At 39.6% G+C, this 20007-nt stretch overlaps 2 protein-coding genes across 4 annotated transcripts; both read left to right on the top strand.

Annotated features, from left to right (window-relative positions):
- The first annotated feature begins 113 nt into the window (after positions 1–113).
- LOC107269123 (glutaminyl-peptide cyclotransferase) lies at positions 114–3935 on the top strand. Of its 2 annotated transcripts, none has more exons than XM_015742629.2 (6): positions 114–287; positions 686–829; positions 1212–1481; positions 1555–1716; positions 1902–2127; positions 3056–3935. In XM_015742629.2, the coding sequence occupies exons 1-6, from the start codon at positions 186–188 to the stop codon at positions 3205–3207; spliced, it is 1056 nt and encodes a 351-aa protein (XP_015598115.1). In that variant the 5' UTR covers positions 114–185; the 3' UTR covers positions 3208–3935. The 2 variants fall into 2 exon arrangements, with proteins under 2 accessions (XP_015598115.1, XP_015598117.1); XM_015742631.2 differs by having other exon boundaries at positions 167–306.
- Positions 3936–6094: 2159 nt separating this feature from the next.
- Positions 6095–19834, top strand: LOC107269126 (mucin-17). Of its 2 annotated transcripts, XM_025086361.1 has the most exons (13): positions 6095–6205; positions 6296–6384; positions 6873–8139; positions 8269–8723; positions 12150–12488; positions 12577–12951; positions 13026–14769; positions 14856–15321; positions 15389–15671; positions 15738–16445; positions 16513–17454; positions 17535–18215; positions 18301–19834. In XM_025086361.1, the coding sequence occupies exons 4-13, from the start codon at positions 8721–8723 to the stop codon at positions 19354–19356; spliced, it is 6597 nt and encodes a 2198-aa protein (XP_024942129.1). In that variant the 5' UTR covers positions 6095–6205; positions 6296–6384; positions 6873–8139; positions 8269–8720; the 3' UTR covers positions 19357–19834. The 2 variants fall into 2 exon arrangements, with proteins under 2 accessions (XP_024942129.1, XP_024942130.1); XM_025086362.1 differs by lacking the exons at positions 6095–6205; positions 6296–6384 and having other exon boundaries at positions 8269–8475; positions 8561–8723.
- The last annotated feature ends 173 nt before the right edge of the window (positions 19835–20007 follow it).

Here is a 20007-nt window from a genome sequence, read left to right as displayed (position 1 = left end):
ATGTAAGAATAATTAATGGTAGGTTCCGCATGCGCATGTGTACGGTGCCGCCATCTAGCGGTACAATCTGTGAACTAACGAGAGAAAAATGGCTGTATTACGTTCGGAGCGTATCAAGCATACCTACTGCAATGTGATACTTTCACAATGCTCAGTGTTGAAGTGACGTCCCTGAGAGTAGGATCATGCGAGGACTTACGCTAATTCTTACATGTCTCTTGACATATTTTACTGGATCTGAAGCGCTTGAAAATGTCATCCGGGATGTGCCATTTCGTAGCGAGAAAGTACGTGAGGGACTAATCGGTAATAGTTGTCACCCATTGTTGTTCAATTTGATTATTGACATTCGTCTATGACACATTCAGTCAGCATATTCTTCGGCGTCTGCATTATCCGGTGGGAAATTTATTTGTCTTTTTTGTACCTCGAGCGGGAAAGGTTTTTATTTATCGTCTGAAAAAAATTGTTGGACAATTATACCCGGCGGCAATAGTATTGACATATGCATATAATCCTCATATATTAATTTCCATTTCCCACTTATTGACATTAATGTAAATGCTGTTGTGCTGTTGTGTTTAAGTTATGTGAATGAGTGGGAAAGGCAACTATGACATGTATTTTGCATGTAACATTGTGTCTCATTTTTATTTATTGATTAATTATCAAATTGCTCTTGTAGCATTTTCATACTTCAAACGAACTGACGGATCGACAAGTCCTGGTGCTCTCGGAAATGACGGACATGGCTCATATGAACGAAATTCTTGATAACATTTGCATACCAAGAGTAGTGGGTACACCAGGCCATACTGATGTAAAGAATGTATGTAAAATTATTTACTGTAATGTACGTCGTATTACTGGGAATTCCCTGCTTGTGCTTTATTGTGCAATATTTTCGCAAATGTCTTCGACGGCAGTGAGGAGTTTTAGTAAAGAGGGCCAGTCCCCGTATACTTGTGTCTGGAACAAACTATACGGCTTTTCAACTGCCAGCAGAACTTGTATGCTAAATGTAGCATATCTTTATTTTGTATCTGTGCACTGTACGCTCTAGAGGTAAGATACAAAGTTCCATAAGGCTGGTCCTCATTACTAGTATTTCCCTGAGCCCAGCAGGGAATGAGTAATGCGTGTTATTGCAAATGTTCTATTAATATTATATTTCTTTGTCGTGACTGTACCGTATCGTTTTCTTACGACAGTACATCAAAAAATCAATGAAGGATCTGGGATGGGAAGTGGAATCTGATCCGTTCGACGAAAAAACACCGAATTTTGGTATACTACATTTTGAAAATATTGTAGCCACACACAATCCAAATGCTAGACGATATTTGGCATTGGCTTGTCATTATGACTCGAAATATACCAGAGAAGGGAGCTTCATCGGGGCCACGGACAGCGCTGTTCCCTGTGCACAGCTCATTAACCTTGCGAAAGTCATGAAGCAGCAACTAGACAAAATAAAAAAGGTTTTGACCGTATAATGTGACGTCGGCAACGAAAGATTTTTATAACGGTACTACTATTTATTTCTTTCTTTAGCAAGACGTAAGCCTCATGTTTATATTCTTTGACGGGGAAGAAGCTTTCCAGTCGTGGGGCCCAAAGGACTCAATTTACGGTGCCCGACATCTTGCCAAAAAATGGTATATGACACGATCGAAACATAGTCGAGAAAATGACGTCAGGGAACTGGATAAAATGGTAAATAAGTACATACTGGAAATAAAAAAATAGATGAAATAAATAGTAGCGATCAAGGTTAAAGATTAAATCTCATAATCAGTTCATGAGATAAAAAGATTATTCTACGGAGATTGTAGTTCGCTCTATATCCCATAGATGGCGACCCATTAGGAATTAATTCAAATTTGTATCTTTTCCCTCAGGACATGCTCTTACTTTTGGATCTAATTGGAGCACCTGATCCCACGTTCTACAATTATTTTGAGAACACTCAGAGGTGGTATAACGTCTTGGTAGATGCTGAGAACACTCTAGCGCGTTTGAGAAAATTAGAAGACTACTCTTACGGAAAACCTCAGCAGAGATACTTCCAGCCTTATTCCATCCAGGCACATATAGAAGACGATCATATTCCATTTATGAGAAGAAGTACGATTTTATTTATAAAGTCCACGCTCTTTTCTCATAAACAGTTATTTTTTTAGTGACGTAGAAGTCTTTATGTAACTCATGCATGAAAAACGCTACATTTCGTGCCTCCAAAGTGTGGCATAAGTTGCGCTTTATAACTAAGGATAAGATAAAAATGCTGCGCATGCGCAAATCGGCCGAATTTTACATTATCGCACTAGTGCGATAAAGTAAACTTTGTTCTCGCGCGCTGTCATGAAATGCATTCACTTTGGAAGCCTTCTTTGCTCTTCTTATGGCTGCCTCCTCCAATGAAGAGATGTGTCAGTCACTATGGAGGCACAAAAATTAGCGTTTTTCATGCATCCGTTACAGAAAATATTATCCGATACTGGTACAATAAAGCGAACATTATACGCAGTTCGTGAAGTTTGTCACACTCGCCGTGCTCGTAAAAAAAGCAACACTCGCCTTCGGCTGGTGCCGTTGTGTTACTCGTGTGCGGCTATGCGACCAACTATACCGCCTGCCTACAAAGTTTGCTTTCTCGCACTTGTATCGCAAAGTACTAATGCGATACTGGTGCAATAAAGCGAACATTATACGCAGGTCGGGAAGTTTGTCACACTCGCCGCACTCGTAAAACAAGCAGCACTCGCCTTCGGCTTGTGCCGCTCGTGCGATCAACTTCACCGCCTGCCTATCAAGTTCGTTTTCTCGCACTCGTATCGCAAAGTACTAATGCGATACTGGTGCAATAAAGCGAACATTATACGCAGGTCGGGAAGTTTGTCACACTCGCCGCACTCGTAAAACAAGCAGCACTCGCCTTCGGCTTGTGCCGCTCGTGCGATCAACTTCACCGCCTGCCTATCAAGTTCGTTTTCTCGCACTCGTATCGCAAAGTACTATTATCTCATTTTCATGTTGCATTTTTCCTTTGCAGACGTACCGATCTTACATCTTATACCATACCCGTTTCCACCGTTCTGGCACGAATCGGGTGATAATAGAAGTAATATAGATTTGGTTACCACGGAGAACATCAATAGGATCATCAGAGTGTTTGTCGCCTCCTATTTACGCATTGACATCTAATGATTGGGCAAACGACGGAAACTGGTTGTGTAATTTAAAGGAAAACGAAGGAAGAAGAAATAGAAGCATTCCAACATATCTGCACATGCAACGCACTCTCTCAATTGTCAATTCTGAACCAAAATCTGCCAAATTTCCGGAGGATATATGAATTTGTCTGAGAAACGTTATTATGAATAAATGATATTTTTTTCATATTTCTATTGTAAAGTGAGGAGCTTGGATGATAACTTTTCAATTTCAATCACGAAAATCGTAAATAGGAGATTTTTACAAAGTTTTTTTTCCCCCTAAAGCGCAGTTAGCGACTCAGGGTTTTTTTCTCGTATAGTACAAATCAATGTATTGCCGGCACATATGTTTTATTTACACGACGGCATCATGGCTGTTGGTAAGCTCTAATAGAACATATTGATTTAGCGTTAGTATGTATTTGAAATTGAATCGATGAGAATCTATATTGAAGTGTCGATTTGTGTCATAAAAGGAAAAAATTGCCTAACACCTAAATTTTCACAATTGGAAGCTCAAGATTGTGATTAGAAATCTTTAATCAACTTTAATTTATCAATGCTGTAATAACAATGAGAGGCTTCTCAAAATATTTCAGAGATGGCAGCACATGCACTATCATGAAATAAAATTTTACCTTCAGATCTATAATGTGAAATGTCAGTACTAGGAATATTAATAACTAAACAAAATAACAATAAATGAAGAATGCAAAACGTAAGTTCTTATTTATCACACTGGGAAACTTTGAAATTTGGATTATGCGTCATAACTCTTCCCGTTCTACCTTCCTTCATCCTACCCCATTCAACTCTTCGTGAGAGCTTTAGGATTGTTGATTGCACAGACGTTTTGGCTGCAATAGAAAGAGATAAAAATAGTAACTCATCAAAGAATTCTCGCCCTCCATGCGCCGTGTCGAGTCGCTGGTCTTTCGACACTCGCGATCGATTCGCGTGATAACTTGATTATTTTTAACTACACGTATTTTCAGACATGGACTAATTATTCACTTGTTATGATTAGATAAACGACGGATTTTCGCGCACGGCAAAGCATGATTGTGAGCCAGTTATCTAAATACTGATTTATTGTGTTAAATCTTTTTAGAAGTGGTAGTATAGGGTAAAAAGATTAAGAAAGAGATGCTGTGAACTGGGCTGAGGACCCGAGGCAAAAATCCTCAACAAAAAGATAATGATGACAATTTACAATTGTCAGAAACATTATAATTAACAAAAAACAAAGGTGAAAGTTTTGATCAACAAATTTTTTAATCACAACTTTTACAGTGATCCTCAACAATGCCCTGCAGTTGGGATGAATGTCGATCAGTGCTTGGCAATGGTTCCCACTCCAGAGCATTGACTCTCGCTCTAATTATTCCTAAAAGCACAGTTTAATCGGGTTAACGAAGTAATAGCTGCTTCAACTCACAGGTGGCAGTATCTTCAATGATGCATGGATGCGTGAGTATGTCAAATTCACGTGGTACGGACGTTGACTGTATGAAACACACGCTCAGGCCTGATCTATTTATCTTCGATAAACGGCATAAAATAGGATGACAAGTAAACTTTTAATTATCACTTATCGTGTATCTTACAAAGCAGTACAAATTCATACGACTATGATTTTAACAATGCAAATAATCATTTTTGTTTAGGTTCCCTTATTAACATGACTTTTTTTTTGTTATTGTGAGTACTTACATCAATGCTTTAATATATATCATTTTATTCGCCTGCACTATATATTCATTCAAGATTTTTTATTCATTTGACATATATAAGCAGCTTTCTAAAAATATTTTGTCACTATTAAAAAGGAAATTGAGTTATAAGAAATCAACTTTGCTTTAATGCGACCGACGTGACATACTTTGAGGTTAATATTTCACTCGCAAAAATTTATTATCACAAATCTCGACATATTTCATTATTTCTCCGTCAATCCTCCAAACATCGGTATTTTTTTGAAAAAAAAAAGATTACATATGCAAGTCGATAGCTACGTAAATCAGACACATTCTTCCTTATTTAAATAATAACTTCCTAAATAATAACGCTCACCAGTTCAAAAATGCATGTAAATCAAATTTTAAATAATATACGTACACCTGAAATATTCAAATTTATTCAAAGAAAATTACTTCGCTAATGGCTCATCCAGGAATGTAAAGTACTACAGTGACCTAAAACCGCCGACAACACTATTATATTAGGTAATTCAAATAGCAATACCGCGTAACGCAAGATCATACGCATAATACCCAAAAAGATAAAAACCCCAATTACGAGTAAAGTAATCCAAAGAATCTATCATCAAAGGAAAGTAATGACAATATCGGAAGCCACAAGGATGCTGCACGTAAGGATGCGTAAGTCGACGTGAACTCACGTGAAAGTCAGTAAATCCACATCTTCTATCCTCGGCCCGTCCTAGACCTTGTCCGGCGACGGTGAAAGTGTAACCATTTATTAAAGCACAATATTTTCTCAGGTAATTCCAAGGATGAATCACTAAATACGTTCATGTGGGAGTAACGCACGCTGTAAGAAGCATTAGAAAAAGTTATAAGCAGCAGATAAAAAGTTTCAAATACCCTAAACATTGAAACACGTAAGGCCCAGACCAAGACCAACCGATCCGGTTCATCCAGTTGATCCACTTAATTCAACTCGATCAAGATTTCACGATTCTCTTCACGACTTTAGAATGTCTCGAAACTGGACACCATCTGACTTCTTCTTCTACATCTTCTTCTGTCACTACTCTCATTGCATTCGACCATTTCTTTTCTGTCCTGGACACTTTTTCATTCTTTCCGCTGGTGAATCCAATGCTGGACAAGATATCCGGGTCAAGTTTAACTTGGTCTAAGTTATGTACACAAGGAAGATGAGTACGCCAAAGAGAAACAGGTCTGTCGATGACCAACGACATCCTACGCGACTCGTGCGTGTTAATGTCGAAATACTTGTAGGTATGTATGCATATGTATATATATATATGTTTTCTTTCGAAATTCATATCTTGAAAGAAGATATTTCTTCCTGGCATTGAACTCTTCAAGACTTGCGGTCAAGCTCGTTCATGTGAAAGTAAGAAGAGAGTCTCTCAACTTCGTCATGTCTGCTCTACCTGCGACGTTCATTCATACGTGTAAGAGGAGCCAAGAATTTTTGCCAATAAAAATAAGAAATATTACTGGAACAATGAAGAAAAAATTTTTTCTTTTCTTGGTCAGTTAATAGACAGAGGTAATATTAGTAAAAATATTTTCACGGGATTTTATGCAATTTCTTTAGAATTTATTCACTGTTAGTAGCATTACGTGAAATAGATGCGTAAAGCATGTTAAGTACGTGTATAAGTTTTAACTATAGAATGCCAAGCACGATTCCTAAGAAACGACAGGTCAGTCTGTTAAATGTAAGCGTGCCTGAAAGTGATTTCGTAACCCGAACGAAATTGTTGACGCCCAGAGACTTTTTAGAGTATCGAAAGTTTATAAATTATACAAGTTTAACCAGAGCGATAAGGCTTCGACAAGTTTCTCGGATTACCGGATGATTCGTTAACGATAGTTTTCAAACAATGGAAGGCAAAAACTTTAGAGAGATTAAAGATGACAAAAATTCTCTTTATAGGTGGAGCTACAGTCGGCTACCTGGTGACTATTATGCTATGGACCAAGAGAGACTATTACACTGATTATAGAGAGGAAACGATCCTTTCTTTCTGGAATGCATTTTACTTGGATATCTTGCCGAACTGGGCGGTCTACTGCGTTTCCCGCTTTCTCTCGTGGCTTCGCTACCATCGGCACCATCGTCATGATCGCCATCACCACCTTTTGGGATTAATTTATTAGATTTAAATTATAGGAGGAAATAATTCGCAAGAACAAGAAAATCCGAACTTTCCGATCTCTTCTTATTATTCGGTACAAGGCAATAGAGAATTTTTAATAAAAATCTTCTCATATTTTATTATCAAATAAACATCCGTTTATCGTACAAAATCCATTTTACGAGTACTCAGTATTTAATTGACAATGAAAATTATATTGACAAAAATGTAGTTTAATTACGCTTAATGATCTCTGTCTAATTGCATTTACTTATATTTATCTATGTATCAATTTTGCGTGTCTATTTTCACCTGTTACCAGTTTCTTGATCTCTTAACGAGTATCGATAGGATAATAGGATCGAGGTGTTCGTTCAGGATATTGCGTTATACGTATCCAAGGTATCTATTAACGTATCTATACGAATTGCAAGCCAGATATTACGAACAACAATCTCATAATAGGAAGAATCGCGAAATATGAAGTATGAATGAGCGGATACAACGGTATCCTTGTAAAAGTGTAAAGGCAGTCTGGCATGGCGAAGCGCAAAACTGAAAGATTTTAATCTCATCTTCATAATAGGATATTAAATAGCATCCTAAGTGTTTTATCATATTTTCCAAAGACTAGCTCAAACCATTTCTATATATGTGGCTTCTGGTGTCTGCCAGTGATCCAGTTAACCATACATAGTTATCTGGCATATGCAGGATGCTCTATGGAGGTGGCATAGCAAGTCGAGGTGGTTCTTATAAGTTATAATATATATACACCCATATTTCAATATATATAATGAAGTGGAAGTTGTGGAAGTGGTGAGTACTCGTTTGCCCGTTCCAACCTAATGGACGGACATTCGCTCAGGTACACGCACACACAGTGTGCCAATTTTTCTCATTTTGCTCCAGTGAAAGGGAAGGATATTTACAGGCAATCCTATAGAGGCCTAGATTGCAGATACACTCCAGCTTCTTAATGTCACTTCCTTCCCTCCATATCAGTGCATCAGGTCCTTATCACATTCCATAACGATGACTGTAGAAACATCATCTGTGAAAAATGTATATCTGTAATTATTGTTGAAAAAAATACATTAAAAATGGAAAAAATTTTTACAAATTACTGTATATATTTTATACGTTTTCAAATTTTTCTCTTAATTTTCTACTAATTGCATTTTATGATTACAGTGTACTTGGGATATGCCTGTATATCTGGATGTTCCTGTATTCGAATAACGTAAGAAAGTCTTTCTCTTAGATGCTGGTAGCAACTGCATCAGAGGAAGGAGCACGCAGCATTGCCATTGGTGGGGTGCCTATATAGTCTGTCCAGTTCCTGGGAGTAGCTTCAAACTGTGTCGAACTCGAACGGTGGACTTTCATGATCCTTAATCGGTATAACGATTTCCGTGCGCGTTAACTACATTCTCCTTTGTTAAATCGCTTGTATGTAGTATATGAAAATATTTACTCAATTCAGTTTGGTAATGGCTCGGGGTGCAGTGTTATCGAGGAAGACGCCACTTGGAGAGATTTAAAAAAGAACTACTGTTATTGGAAGCTGTGAAGACCCTTTGTGCCTCAGAATATCTCGAAGGAATAATTTTAGTGGTTTCCTGAGGATAGGAGAACGCAACGATATGGTAAGTTCAAATTATTGTACTATAAGGTGAAGAATGATACTCGTCATATGGAAATTTAATACTCAGGTATTTTCCGTGGGGTCGTTGTAACTTGTAGATTACACAGGAAATGAAGGTCAGTATGTGAACGACTCTGCTTTTTATTATATGTCTATTCGAGTTTGATTTGCAAGGAATTATGGTGCGAATGCACTTTTGGGGCAACGTTGGCTTGTAATTTTTTGTATTATTTATGTTTCATGAATTTTCGCTTTTTTTTTTTGTTAATTTCTTTACTCGCACGATCAGTATTGCATTACTGGCTTCTAGTTGCGAGGTCAGAGATCAAACTTTGGTAAAACTTGCGTAAGCCAGTCCAATTTTTTCTTTCGAACCGGAAGTCTGCAACGTTTTCACCGTGACGGCTGACCACAAGAATTTCTTTTACAAATTTATCTATAGCTATAGAATGAAGTATAATTTCGCGAACGTGCGAATTTGCGAATCGAGCTTGTACCGTGATTTCTCAAAACTGGATACGCGGGAGCGGTTATAAAAAAGTGAAACGAGGAACGGAACCACAGAGAAGGAAATAAAAGAAAATAAAGGGGTGTACCGTATAATAATAAAGACGAAAGCGATCGAGGCAATGAAAGTTCTTGATTACATGTATGAAGGCTTATATTACACACGCAATATATGGACCACGTAATTTGTCTCGTGAGAATTTCGTGCTCGAATTCCAAAACGAGGAAGGGCGTTTAATTGGTAGGCAGTTAACATGTAAATTATTATTTTCGTCCTTTTTCACATAGTTTTTTTTTTCATCTTCTGTCACTTTGTGCCACAAAATTCATAATAGCGTTACTCAAGTGGAGCGTGAAATTGGGAAGTTAATCGTTGACAATTTTTTGGTCTTTTCGAGCGTAAAGTTAATTTTAGCTTTAAAACCGGATAATATAATATTACAATAGTCTTCAAATGACCTCGACTGTGACAATGATATAGCAACGTCGGTGCAAATAATTTCGATTAAATAACATTTTAATTGTTTACCTCGTTTGGAAATTATTTTTTTTTCAATAGAACAGTATTTTGTTTGACATATATAGATATAAGAAATGCACAGGCCTTCTTCAAGTAGTATCCATGTTCGCATTTCCATGTTCGCATTCAATAGATGTTTCCATGTTCGTTTCCAATAGACGTTTCCATGTCCGTATCTAATAGATGTTGTGCAGCTAGCATTCGTTTCTTGCAAAGAGAGAAAGGTGCCGGCGACCTGGTTTTAAACACGTTACACACCGGCCGAACCAGCTATCGATAATTGCCGGCATTAAACTCATGGAATCCAGCACGTCGATCTCGAGAATGGGAGATCCAGAGCTATTGATGATCTCCTGACGTATCTCTCGAGAAAGTTAAGACCATCGAAAATGCGCCACCTTTGACACAAGCAGCTCCACCCAGGAACTACATGCTTATGTATATTACGAACGAGATTCAGGCAGTTAACTTTCTACAGATCAAACAGACCCGATTCCAAATCAGAAACGAGGAATATTTAACCAAAAGAGTAGAAAGCTTCTGGACCAGTCCATGTCCAGCCACCTGCTATCGACATGAATTGAAAATTAGAAAACATCAATAAATAATATCCGAAACGTATTTATCTATTCCCAAAAAAATCTACACGACAACATTTTTTTCAAATACTATAAAAAATATTCCATAGCTATAAATATAATCTAAAAAGAAAACGCGCCAAATTTGAAATTCGTAAGTAAATTTCTTTTTATTAATCGAACCTTGGCACATGCCGTATGACTCGTATAGAATATTGACTGATAGAGAATTCCAAGTGTACAATCGATCTTGGAATGTTGGCAAATGAGGAAAGCAGAGAGATCGCACGTTACGTTAAAGCACGCCAGGCAAAGAAGGAGAGTCCAGTAAATTCTAGAACACCTTCTTCAAGGAACAGTGTCAGTAGTACAGAAAGTATCGTTGTGATTTCAAAGTACTTTTCGTCTGCAATCCTTATTACAGCAGTTTCGTTTAATTTCGTAAAATCTTCTTTCGCGTGCCATGCAGACTCTTCAGGGTCCAATTCTGTCCGATTTCTTCTTTTGTCGTGTCTCCTCTCTCCCGAGTTTTTTATTTGTCAAGCAGAAGAACTCCGCTAGGCCCTGGAAACGTAAGGGAACGTATCGGAATGTATAGAGCTGTAGAAATCGTAACAGAGGTTTGAGTCTAGGTGGTTACAGTTCGTTAGGCTGGTCTCACTCCAAATCCTTTGGACGGCATATAGAGAGCAGCATAACAACGTTACACGCGATCACGGAGAGAGAGGGTATTAAATAGCTGATATACGTTATAATATTATTTTTAATAGAGATAGTATATACATATATAATAGTGCATATACATATAGTCAAAGCTACAACCGGTGAGATACGCTTTAGCCTAATCACAGTTCCTTTTTCTTCCCACTGTCCGCGAAGGTCGACAACATTCACTAGTAAATTGTTCCTGAAAGCTTGGTAAAATTTTGCAACGAATATTCATTATTTTGTATTATTTATACATGTACGTTAGTTAATCCATAATAATCTCGGTCGGTAATAACTAAAATTCTAGGCATCCTTTTTCAACGTTCAATTCTATACGTTACGCTCCGTCGTATACCTACTCCCATGATGCACCACTCGTGCACCGATGCATTTAACAAACATTTATCTCGGGTTGCAGTTATTGCTTAATCGTAATTCGAATAATATTTACGGGGGTATCGCGTTGCGGACAGCGTAGATAAACAGGAGTCACGAACAGTTACAAGGGTTATAGTTATGTTGGAATAGGAGAGATATTACAAAAACAAGACTTATTCATTATTGTGTCATCGTATGGTCCGTTTTCTTGATTTTATTTCATCGTAGCTACTAGTTTAGGTTGCTACTTTGTCGTGCGAGAGAATGGCGATTGTATAATATCTCTGGTTATATTTATAAGTGTACGGTAGAGTGCAACTATAATGGGAACCGTGCAAAAGCCGACGATCCTTTCGGTCTTGCGTAGATACTTACTTTCATTTCTCTTGGGCGTTCGCCGAAACGTTATGCAGTCGACAGACAAACACGTCCTTTTTTTGGGTATGAATTTCTTCTCGATTGCAAACCGCAATTCCATTAGAAACTTTATTCTGGAGACGAGGCGGTTTATGGGTGTCTATTTATTAAGGTTTATGAATACGTCCGGTTAACAATTTTTCAGATGCGGTTTTCTTCCTACCGTCTGCCTTTGCTTGTCGAACTTTCTACGATCCTAAAAGGCCCCTCGTCTCTATGGGGCCTGATTGTAATAGTTCGTGTCTTTGTGCTATGAATAGGTTATATCAAATTCTGGGACTCGTTGCGACGGCTGATTTAAGATTTTTCTTTGTTACAGATAGGTCGGTGGCCGCTGGCCCTGAGCCTTGTCGTGGGCCTTTGCGCCTTCTGGTCCCAATTGGGATGGGTCCAGGGTGAAAGATGGTCCAGACAAGTGTCTAATAGCGATTGGATTCCATTGGCTAGTCCGAGGACACACACGGGACAGAATCAACTGACTCAAAATGGAGGTGGTCCAGCTAATCAACATTTTTCACAAGTTCAGCCACTCGCGTTACCACCGGCTTTGCAGCAACAGTATCAACAGCAGCTTATGCAACTTCAGAAGACTCAGGAGAGCATTCAGAATCTTCTTTTATTACAGCAACAACTTCGGACGCAACAGCAACTCTTGCAGGTATGGGTATTGGGGGTGTTATAAAGTTTATATCCAAATATTTCTGTATATGTGTTATTAGTGTGTATAGGGAATTGTATATTTTTAGGCTCAGGCATTCTTACCAAACGGATTAAAGAATTCGGAAGAGAATAAACAAGCTCTTCATCAAAGTACTTTTGCCAATCTACAATCGGTTTCGGATCTTGCACCGGAAGTCCTGATACCTCCTGTACCATCTTCGGATGCGCTTCCTCCAGTTTATCCGCCTCAACGTTTCCTGTCCCAAAACCCATCTTCTGTACGTTATTCAAGCAAGACGAACTCGAATGTGGTGAAGAGTCAGGACAGCGAAGAAGAGATTGAAGAAGGATCTCAGGAAGAATCATCAAAGGAGTTAGCTGCAGGACAAGGTCGACAATATGTGAATGATAATCAAAGAGATACAAATGGTCCTGCAGAGTCCAGTGATGAAAACGAAGAAGTAAAATTAATTAATAATATTAAATTATATAGACATACCATACGTGTATTTGTTATCTAAATTATATATTTCAGGTACAGCTGGTTTACGTTCCTGCTGAAACTCTAGCACAGAGAAGTCAAGTAAACTCGGAAAGAGGTCGAAGTCGCAAGCAGTATCAACATCAGAATCAAAATCAAGAAAAGTCCCAAGTCTTACCTGAAATCGAATCAAGTACCCCAAGAGCTTCTACTATTCAACAAGATTTCGCGAGGCAAATACTGCAACAACTACACCGTGAACAGTTGATGAAGAATCGTATGGTGCAGGAAGAACGTCTTAAGGAAGTAGCCAGGTTGGAGGAGGAGCAAAAGGAGCTGGACAGACAGGCACGTCTTCATCAGGAGACTGTACTCCGGGAACGAGAATTACAACGGCAACGGGAGGCCGAGAAGCAGAAGGAACTCGAGCGTCTGGAAGAAATAGCGAAACAGGAAGAGTTAGAAAGAATTCGTGAATTACGAGAGAAACAACGACTGGAACAGGAACGACAGTCGATGATTAGAAGACAGGAGGAGGCACAGAGACAGCAAGAGATTCGAAGTCGTCAGGAACGCGAGCGGCAGATGGCGGAGTTACAGGCTAAGGAAGAGTCTGAGAGAGAGGCACGTAAGAAGGAGCAAGAAAGATTAATGGAGATAGAGCGACTGGCAGTTTTACAGAGAAAAAAGGAAGCTGAGATCCAAGCAAGCATTGAACCTACCAAAGAGCAGGATAAAGCTGCAGGAAGTAATAGTGACGTAGTACTCGGAAGACACCGTGCTGAAGCTCTGGTCAGAAATCCTCAACATCACATTCAGCATCTGACGGAAAATACAAGACAAAAAAGTAGAGTTCGAGGTAGACAACGTGTTCGGGGACACGTGACTACTGGCAGCCAGAATGCGAATGTTTCTCAAGGATCTCAGACTTCTCAAGGTTCTCAAGGTCCTCGAGATAATTATTCATCAGGTGTGACTCCTTCGCCATCGCCAAATCAGCCACCCTTGTCCGTTTACATGGGTCATATAAATATGGATACGAAGAACGTTAGGGTATCGGATGTCCTCAAGCTCCTTAAGGATGCCAAAACCATATCTGTATTAGATTCAGTGGGTCTAGAGGCACCGTCCGTTTTTGTGGGACCCAGCAATTTGGATCCACCCAATGGGTTTGCAAAATTCGATCTACCCTACCTGTCGAGTATTGAGAATAATCGAGTGGAACGAAAGGTCGACAAGTTGCCCTTCTTTGTCGCACCGTTGAGCTTCAATCCTCCACCCGGTTACTCCAAAATACCATTTCCGGCTCCGCATATTGGCTCCGTCGTCGTTAACACTGTGGATAATGAATTGACCAATGGCGGCTCTATCGAGGAGAGCAAGCAGGAGTCACAAGTTCAGATAACTGATGATGGAATCATCAATAGACATAGGATAAGACCCAACCCTCTTATCGAACCCAATTCTTATACGGCTGAGAGTTCCGGAACCACTGCGGAAGTTACACCTAATCCGGCATACGCTCGTTCGACTACACCCACTTACGACACTGGGTACTCTGCTACTCCTACTTCCGGAAGTAGATACAGATATAGACAATTCTATGGAGATAATCGTCCAAGTGCGAAAAATTATGAAAGCAACAATCAGGCCAATCAGCCAGTTTATTCCAGTACGACTCCAGCTCCATCTTCTTATCAAGATGAACTGATTGACCCGAATCACAAGAATCACAAGCCTTATTACGCTGAAGCATCAAGTGCTACTACCACTCCATCTTATTCCGATAAAATTTCCGGTAATAAATTAACAAAAATAATTCTGAGAAGTAAATTTAGTAAATCACACGTTCTATAATATTTACATTATTTTATGACATTTTAGGAACTCAGGAAGAAGCTACCAAGCAACAGGATCTAGCAGCACAATTGGCTCTGATTAACCAGGAACTGGCCCAGCAGCATTATAACAATCCGGAAGTACAAGAAGCAGTCACTGCTTCCGGAAATACAATAGAGAATGCAAATCGTTACCATTCCCTTAATCAGGGACAAATATTAAATAAATTTAATCAGAACGAACGTCCTGATCACATTGATGAAGTTGCACCCACGAGAATTTCCCAAGATACCAGAACAATTCTATCAGGACCAACTCAGTATACGTTACCAGCGGAGTTGCCAGTGATTTCTTCACATCTACCTGGTCTTGTAAATCCTTTACTTGATTCTCAACGTCCTGAGCACCAGGGTGTCAGTTCAACTAGTTCACCATCTACGACTACAGTTGCTACCACCACGACTACTACGGAAGTTCCGACTACGACACATAGAATTCGAGGAAGGCAACGGTATGCATACAATAATTAGTATACGAGTGTTTCACTTAAATGTTATTAATTAGAACATTTTTCTTAGAGGACGAGTTATATCTACGAGACCTGCTACGAGTACACAGAGCCCTTCCACTCATTCTACTACCGATAGACCACGAAGACCTTACTCTAGGTCCAGGTCAAGATTTACAACGACCACCACCGAGGGATACTCGGAACCTACTTACCAATCGTCTAAATCAAAAACTTCGGAAATGACCCAGAGGTACGGAATTCAAGATCATACGAGAAAATCAAACGGCTCTTCCGTAAGGGGTCAAAGATACCGAGGACGTGGTGGAGAAAAAAATACTGTCAATTCTGAGGTATGATTTGGATTTATTAAGAAAATAAAAAAATCTTTTCTATGTATTTTTATAAAATTTCCCTAGCTTCGTGCGGAACGTCCAAAAATCGTGGTTGCCTTGAGTCAAGAGACTGTACCATTTGGAACTAGTGCAACTGTCGATATACAACAAGAACCCAGTGCACCTGCACTCAATCCAAACGTCCCTGTTTATAATACACAGGATGATTATCTTTCATCGACTCCTGTTCCAAGTCCTCAGGAAAATTATTCATCGATCACTGAAAGTACGCTGAGTCCTACACCTATAGGTAGAGAAGATTTGACAGAATCTAACGGAGCCGAATCTTGGCGCGGAGAATCAAGTCAAGTACAAAAATATCGACAGGACATTAACCCAACGGAGAATGTTCCTTACGCAGGACCTCAATCCTCTGCCAACTTCGGGCAGCCACATCTTGAGGACAATCCTGTGAATGGATTTAATTATCAAGCTCAAACCGTGGAGTCTTTACCGACTCCCACGATGTCTTACAGACCTAAGGAACGTTTATATGATCGTGAGAAAATTTCCAGCAGCACCGAGACACCTGTAAAGATTAACTCTGACAGTGATCCTAAAAATTATGAGGCAGCAGCGTTGCAAGGAAATTTTGGATCTCAGCCTGTACAGGAATACTTCCCTACAGGAGAAAGTCAAGTGTCTGATCAGGGGCTTAGCTACGATAATAACAGTCACCCGAATAAGGCGGAATATCCTCAAAGAATCCTGTCGAGTGGATCCCACGAAGAGGTAAAACGAGATTTACATAATTCTCAAATTGTTCTGATAATAATAAATACGCATTTGTTTATCGTAGATTTTGAGTCAAACAACAACGACGACAACCACAACAACGTCTGTACCACCTACGAACGCGGGACGTCAAAGAATTCGAGGACGTGTCGGAGGACGAGTTCAGCAGGATTCAATTGTTCAAACTCGTTCTCGCGATGGTCAGGACGAATACGTTCGTTTTAGTCCTATAAATCAAGATGGGCCCAGACGTAGATTGAAAACGAGACCAAGGGTTCGTTCTCAGCAAGCTCATCCCCAAGTTCAGACAGATGAAAATGAATACGTAAGGATTCAAGCACCTACTCAGTATCAAAGGTCTACCACGAGGACGACCACCACGTCTACTACGACAACAACCACTCAACAACCGGAATCCGAAATTGAATATGGTTTTATAAGACCACCAAATTTTCAACCTATACATCCGGTGGTCACGAACTATCAGACTTTTGTACCAGCGAATAATCAATACCAGGAACGCGTCGTGGAGGATACTGCCTCGGGGGAAGCTCATCCAGTTCGTGCAGAAATTTTGAAAAATCGTCAGACTTACCAACCTCCACCTAGGAGGGCTACGATTAAGTCTACCACTGTAACTCCAGAAATAATCACTACGCCGAGGATCAGTTCCACTGGTGCTGCTGTTGAGCATGAGAGTGGATTTACAGTGAATACCAAAGTAAGATCCGAGGAGCCAAAAGTGCCAAGGACTCGTGGAAGGATCCGAAGACCTGGAAAAAAACGACTTAACACTACCACTAGTACCACTACTTCAACGGAAAATCCTACCGACGATAACGAATTGCCTATTGATGAGAATTATCCTAGAACTCTTCGAACTAATCCTGAGACAATTCCTCGGCAGGATAATCTTAATAGTCCAAATTTCGAAAGTCACGGTGAACTTTCTCTGTCGTACAATCGAGGATCCGGTTCATTGCACCAGGTTGAACCCAATGGTAATGTAAGTATCAATAAACGGATTTTTTTATCGAGTCATTATAATCGAAGAGTCATTAAATCTGGATTTTTTTTATTTTTCAGTCGGAAGATTTCGTCATTAATTTTCGAGGAATACCTAATGCAGAATTGGCAGAAAAAGAGGAATATGATCAAACCCAATTAGCCAGTAATCGTGGAAAAAACTATTATCAAGAATCTAAAGTGTCCGATACCCGTTATTCTGCAGTAACGGATATTGAGGGAGCAGAGAGTCAATGGTCGAGTAAATTAACTAGATCATCCTTCCAACCGAGTTATTTACCCAATCGTCTTGCGAACGATGAATTATCCAATGATTCGAAGGATTCCAAAGGGCGTTCCATTTATCAGGAATATCCTGAGATTATCACTGCAGGACCGGAAGTGCAATCCATAACAGTACTCGTGACTGCAAAACAGGGTGACGAAATTCAGAATGAATCAACCTTGTCAAATCACGAGAGAAAAGATAAATTCCCTAATCTTGCTGAAAATTCTACCAAGATCGATAGCAGCACTGAGCATGAGAATATATCAGGAATGGAAGACATTTTTGGAAAAAAAATGCAAGAAGATGCTACTAGCTTGGATACGACCATTCCTACGGAACCGACTGACACTATCAACTCCACTACCCCTCTTATTCCTACAACCATCACCGATACTTCTGATAACGATAAGACAGTCATAGAAACGAGTAAAATTGTGAAGAAAACATACCTGGAGTATCCTCTAGATAGAAAGGTAATGCAAATGTGAATATATTTATTATTTAATAAAAATAAAAAATATTAGTAAAAGTATTTTTCACAAATCCTTTACTTGCCAGATGCTGCAGAAGGATAGAACAAGGAGAAGGAGGGTCAGAGTCCGCGTGAGACCTGCTAGTGGTGACTTTGTAACTGCGGAATCACATCGTTACACGTCGGTAGTAAACAGTCTGGGGGAAGATAGATACATGTATCGGTTAGAACAGACAACCACTGAGAAACCAGAACAATCCATCTTGAACGAGTTTTTCCAAGAGATGCTTAAGACTGACAAGAGTCCAGAACCATCAACGACCATGGAAACAACTATTCCTGATGTTGCAACAACGACCCAGGAACCTTTGGCTATTACAGGAACTATATTACTGCCGACTACGATGAACGATAATGTCCAAGATCCCGAGAACGAGATGACCACTCCAGCTGAAAGTATTATTCTTGACACAGAGGACGCTGATCATCCGAAAAATCATAGGAGCAAATGGAGCGAAGTACAGGATCTAACGAAGCAGTCCAACCTTGATTATTTAAAAATCGCATCCTGGATTCCGATGAACACGAATTTCTCAAACGGAATGATCGTCGATACACAGGTGAGCACTTTCGCTCCTGAAACAAAAGAAATGTCAAAGTCCGATGTCAAAGTCCTTTCCGATTACGTGAAAGCCATCTTTGAGAGATTAAAGGGCGAGGAAACAACTTCAGAGACTAATGCACCGATGACCACTACAGAGAGAATGGTACCGGAAGTGGATGAAGTATTAGAGAAGCAAGAAGTGGAATCCAAGATTAAAATTGAAGAGCATGGAGGTGACGACAATAATAATTTAATTGATCAAGTGAAATCAACTACCGAGACTGGAGCCACGCAGCCGATGTCGACGTTCGATCCGACGGAGGATACGACGGTCGTAGAGATAGTATCAACGACTCCAAACGTCCCAGTGCCACCAGATGAACTGACTACAGAAATCCCGGGAACGACAACCACGGAATCTCCTTTGGGTAGAATCTTGAGAACTTCAACCACGACGAAGGTCTCCCATATGACAGAAATCTGTTACAGAGGCCGTTGCGTAATGACAAAACCGAAGAAGGAGATTCACCCGAGATGAAATTTCAAGAGAACGGCAGCGTCTGAAGCACAACGGCCCTGAGGTACATCACGAAGATCTTAGGTTAACCTACAGATCGAAACTACCGATCGAATCGATTAAATTATTGAAAAAAAAATGACAATGAGATAATGCCTGATAGTACGTATGTAAATGTGTGTCTGCTAGAATTTGATTGTACGTGAAAATGTGAGATTAAAATCTAGCGAGAGAGTCGCGAAGACTCACCCCGTATTTAATGATTTAATTAATAGTGACACGTATGTCTAACCTAAGCATAAGTATTTAATAAAATTCATGTAAATCGTTTATTGTAACGTGAAGAATTTTAATAAAAATCTTTGTTCATGGTTCCAATATGTAACACGTGTAAAAATGGATACATTGAGAAATCGTCTGTAAGATATAAACGCGTGGAGCATATATAAATATTGTGTAACGTATGTATCCCCTAGAAAATAAACCTTACACACTCACAGTTTGATCGTCAGTAAAGGCCCATCCCACCCCGCAAGCTGACTGGGACAATTTCGGTAGATTCGAGTAATCCACCCTGAATCAACTCACCCCCAAGGATCTTGAAACATTTCTTTGCTTCTCACCCTCTTCCTCCCTCTCTCGCACTTAATGTTTTTTCTTTCTATTTCTGCT

Source organism: Cephus cinctus, unplaced genomic scaffold (genome assembly GCF_000341935.2).
Source record: "Cephus cinctus unplaced genomic scaffold, Ccin1 Ccin1_scaffold0606, whole genome shotgun sequence".
Classification (NCBI taxonomy): domain Eukaryota; kingdom Metazoa; phylum Arthropoda; class Insecta; order Hymenoptera; family Cephidae; genus Cephus; species Cephus cinctus.
This window is presented reverse-complemented; position numbering and strand designations above follow the sequence as displayed.

Excerpts from the sequence above, each read along its gene's own strand:
- LOC107269123 (XM_015742629.2), top strand. The coding sequence starts at position 186 with ATGCGAGGACTTACGCTAATTCTTACATGTCTCTTGACATATTTTACT. Across the intron at positions 1,482-1,554 it reads AACTAGACAAAATAAAAAAG|CAAGACGTAAGCCTCATGTT; the intron begins GTTTTGACCGTA and ends TTCTTTCTTTAG. Across the intron at positions 1,717-1,901 it reads TCAGGGAACTGGATAAAATG|GACATGCTCTTACTTTTGGA; the intron begins GTAAATAAGTAC and ends CTTTTCCCTCAG.
- LOC107269126 (XM_025086361.1), top strand. Across the intron at positions 12,489-12,576 it reads CGCAACAGCAACTCTTGCAG|GCTCAGGCATTCTTACCAAA; the intron begins GTATGGGTATTG and ends GTATATTTTTAG. Across the intron at positions 16,446-16,512 it reads CGAGTGGATCCCACGAAGAG|ATTTTGAGTCAAACAACAAC; the intron begins GTAAAACGAGAT and ends TGTTTATCGTAG.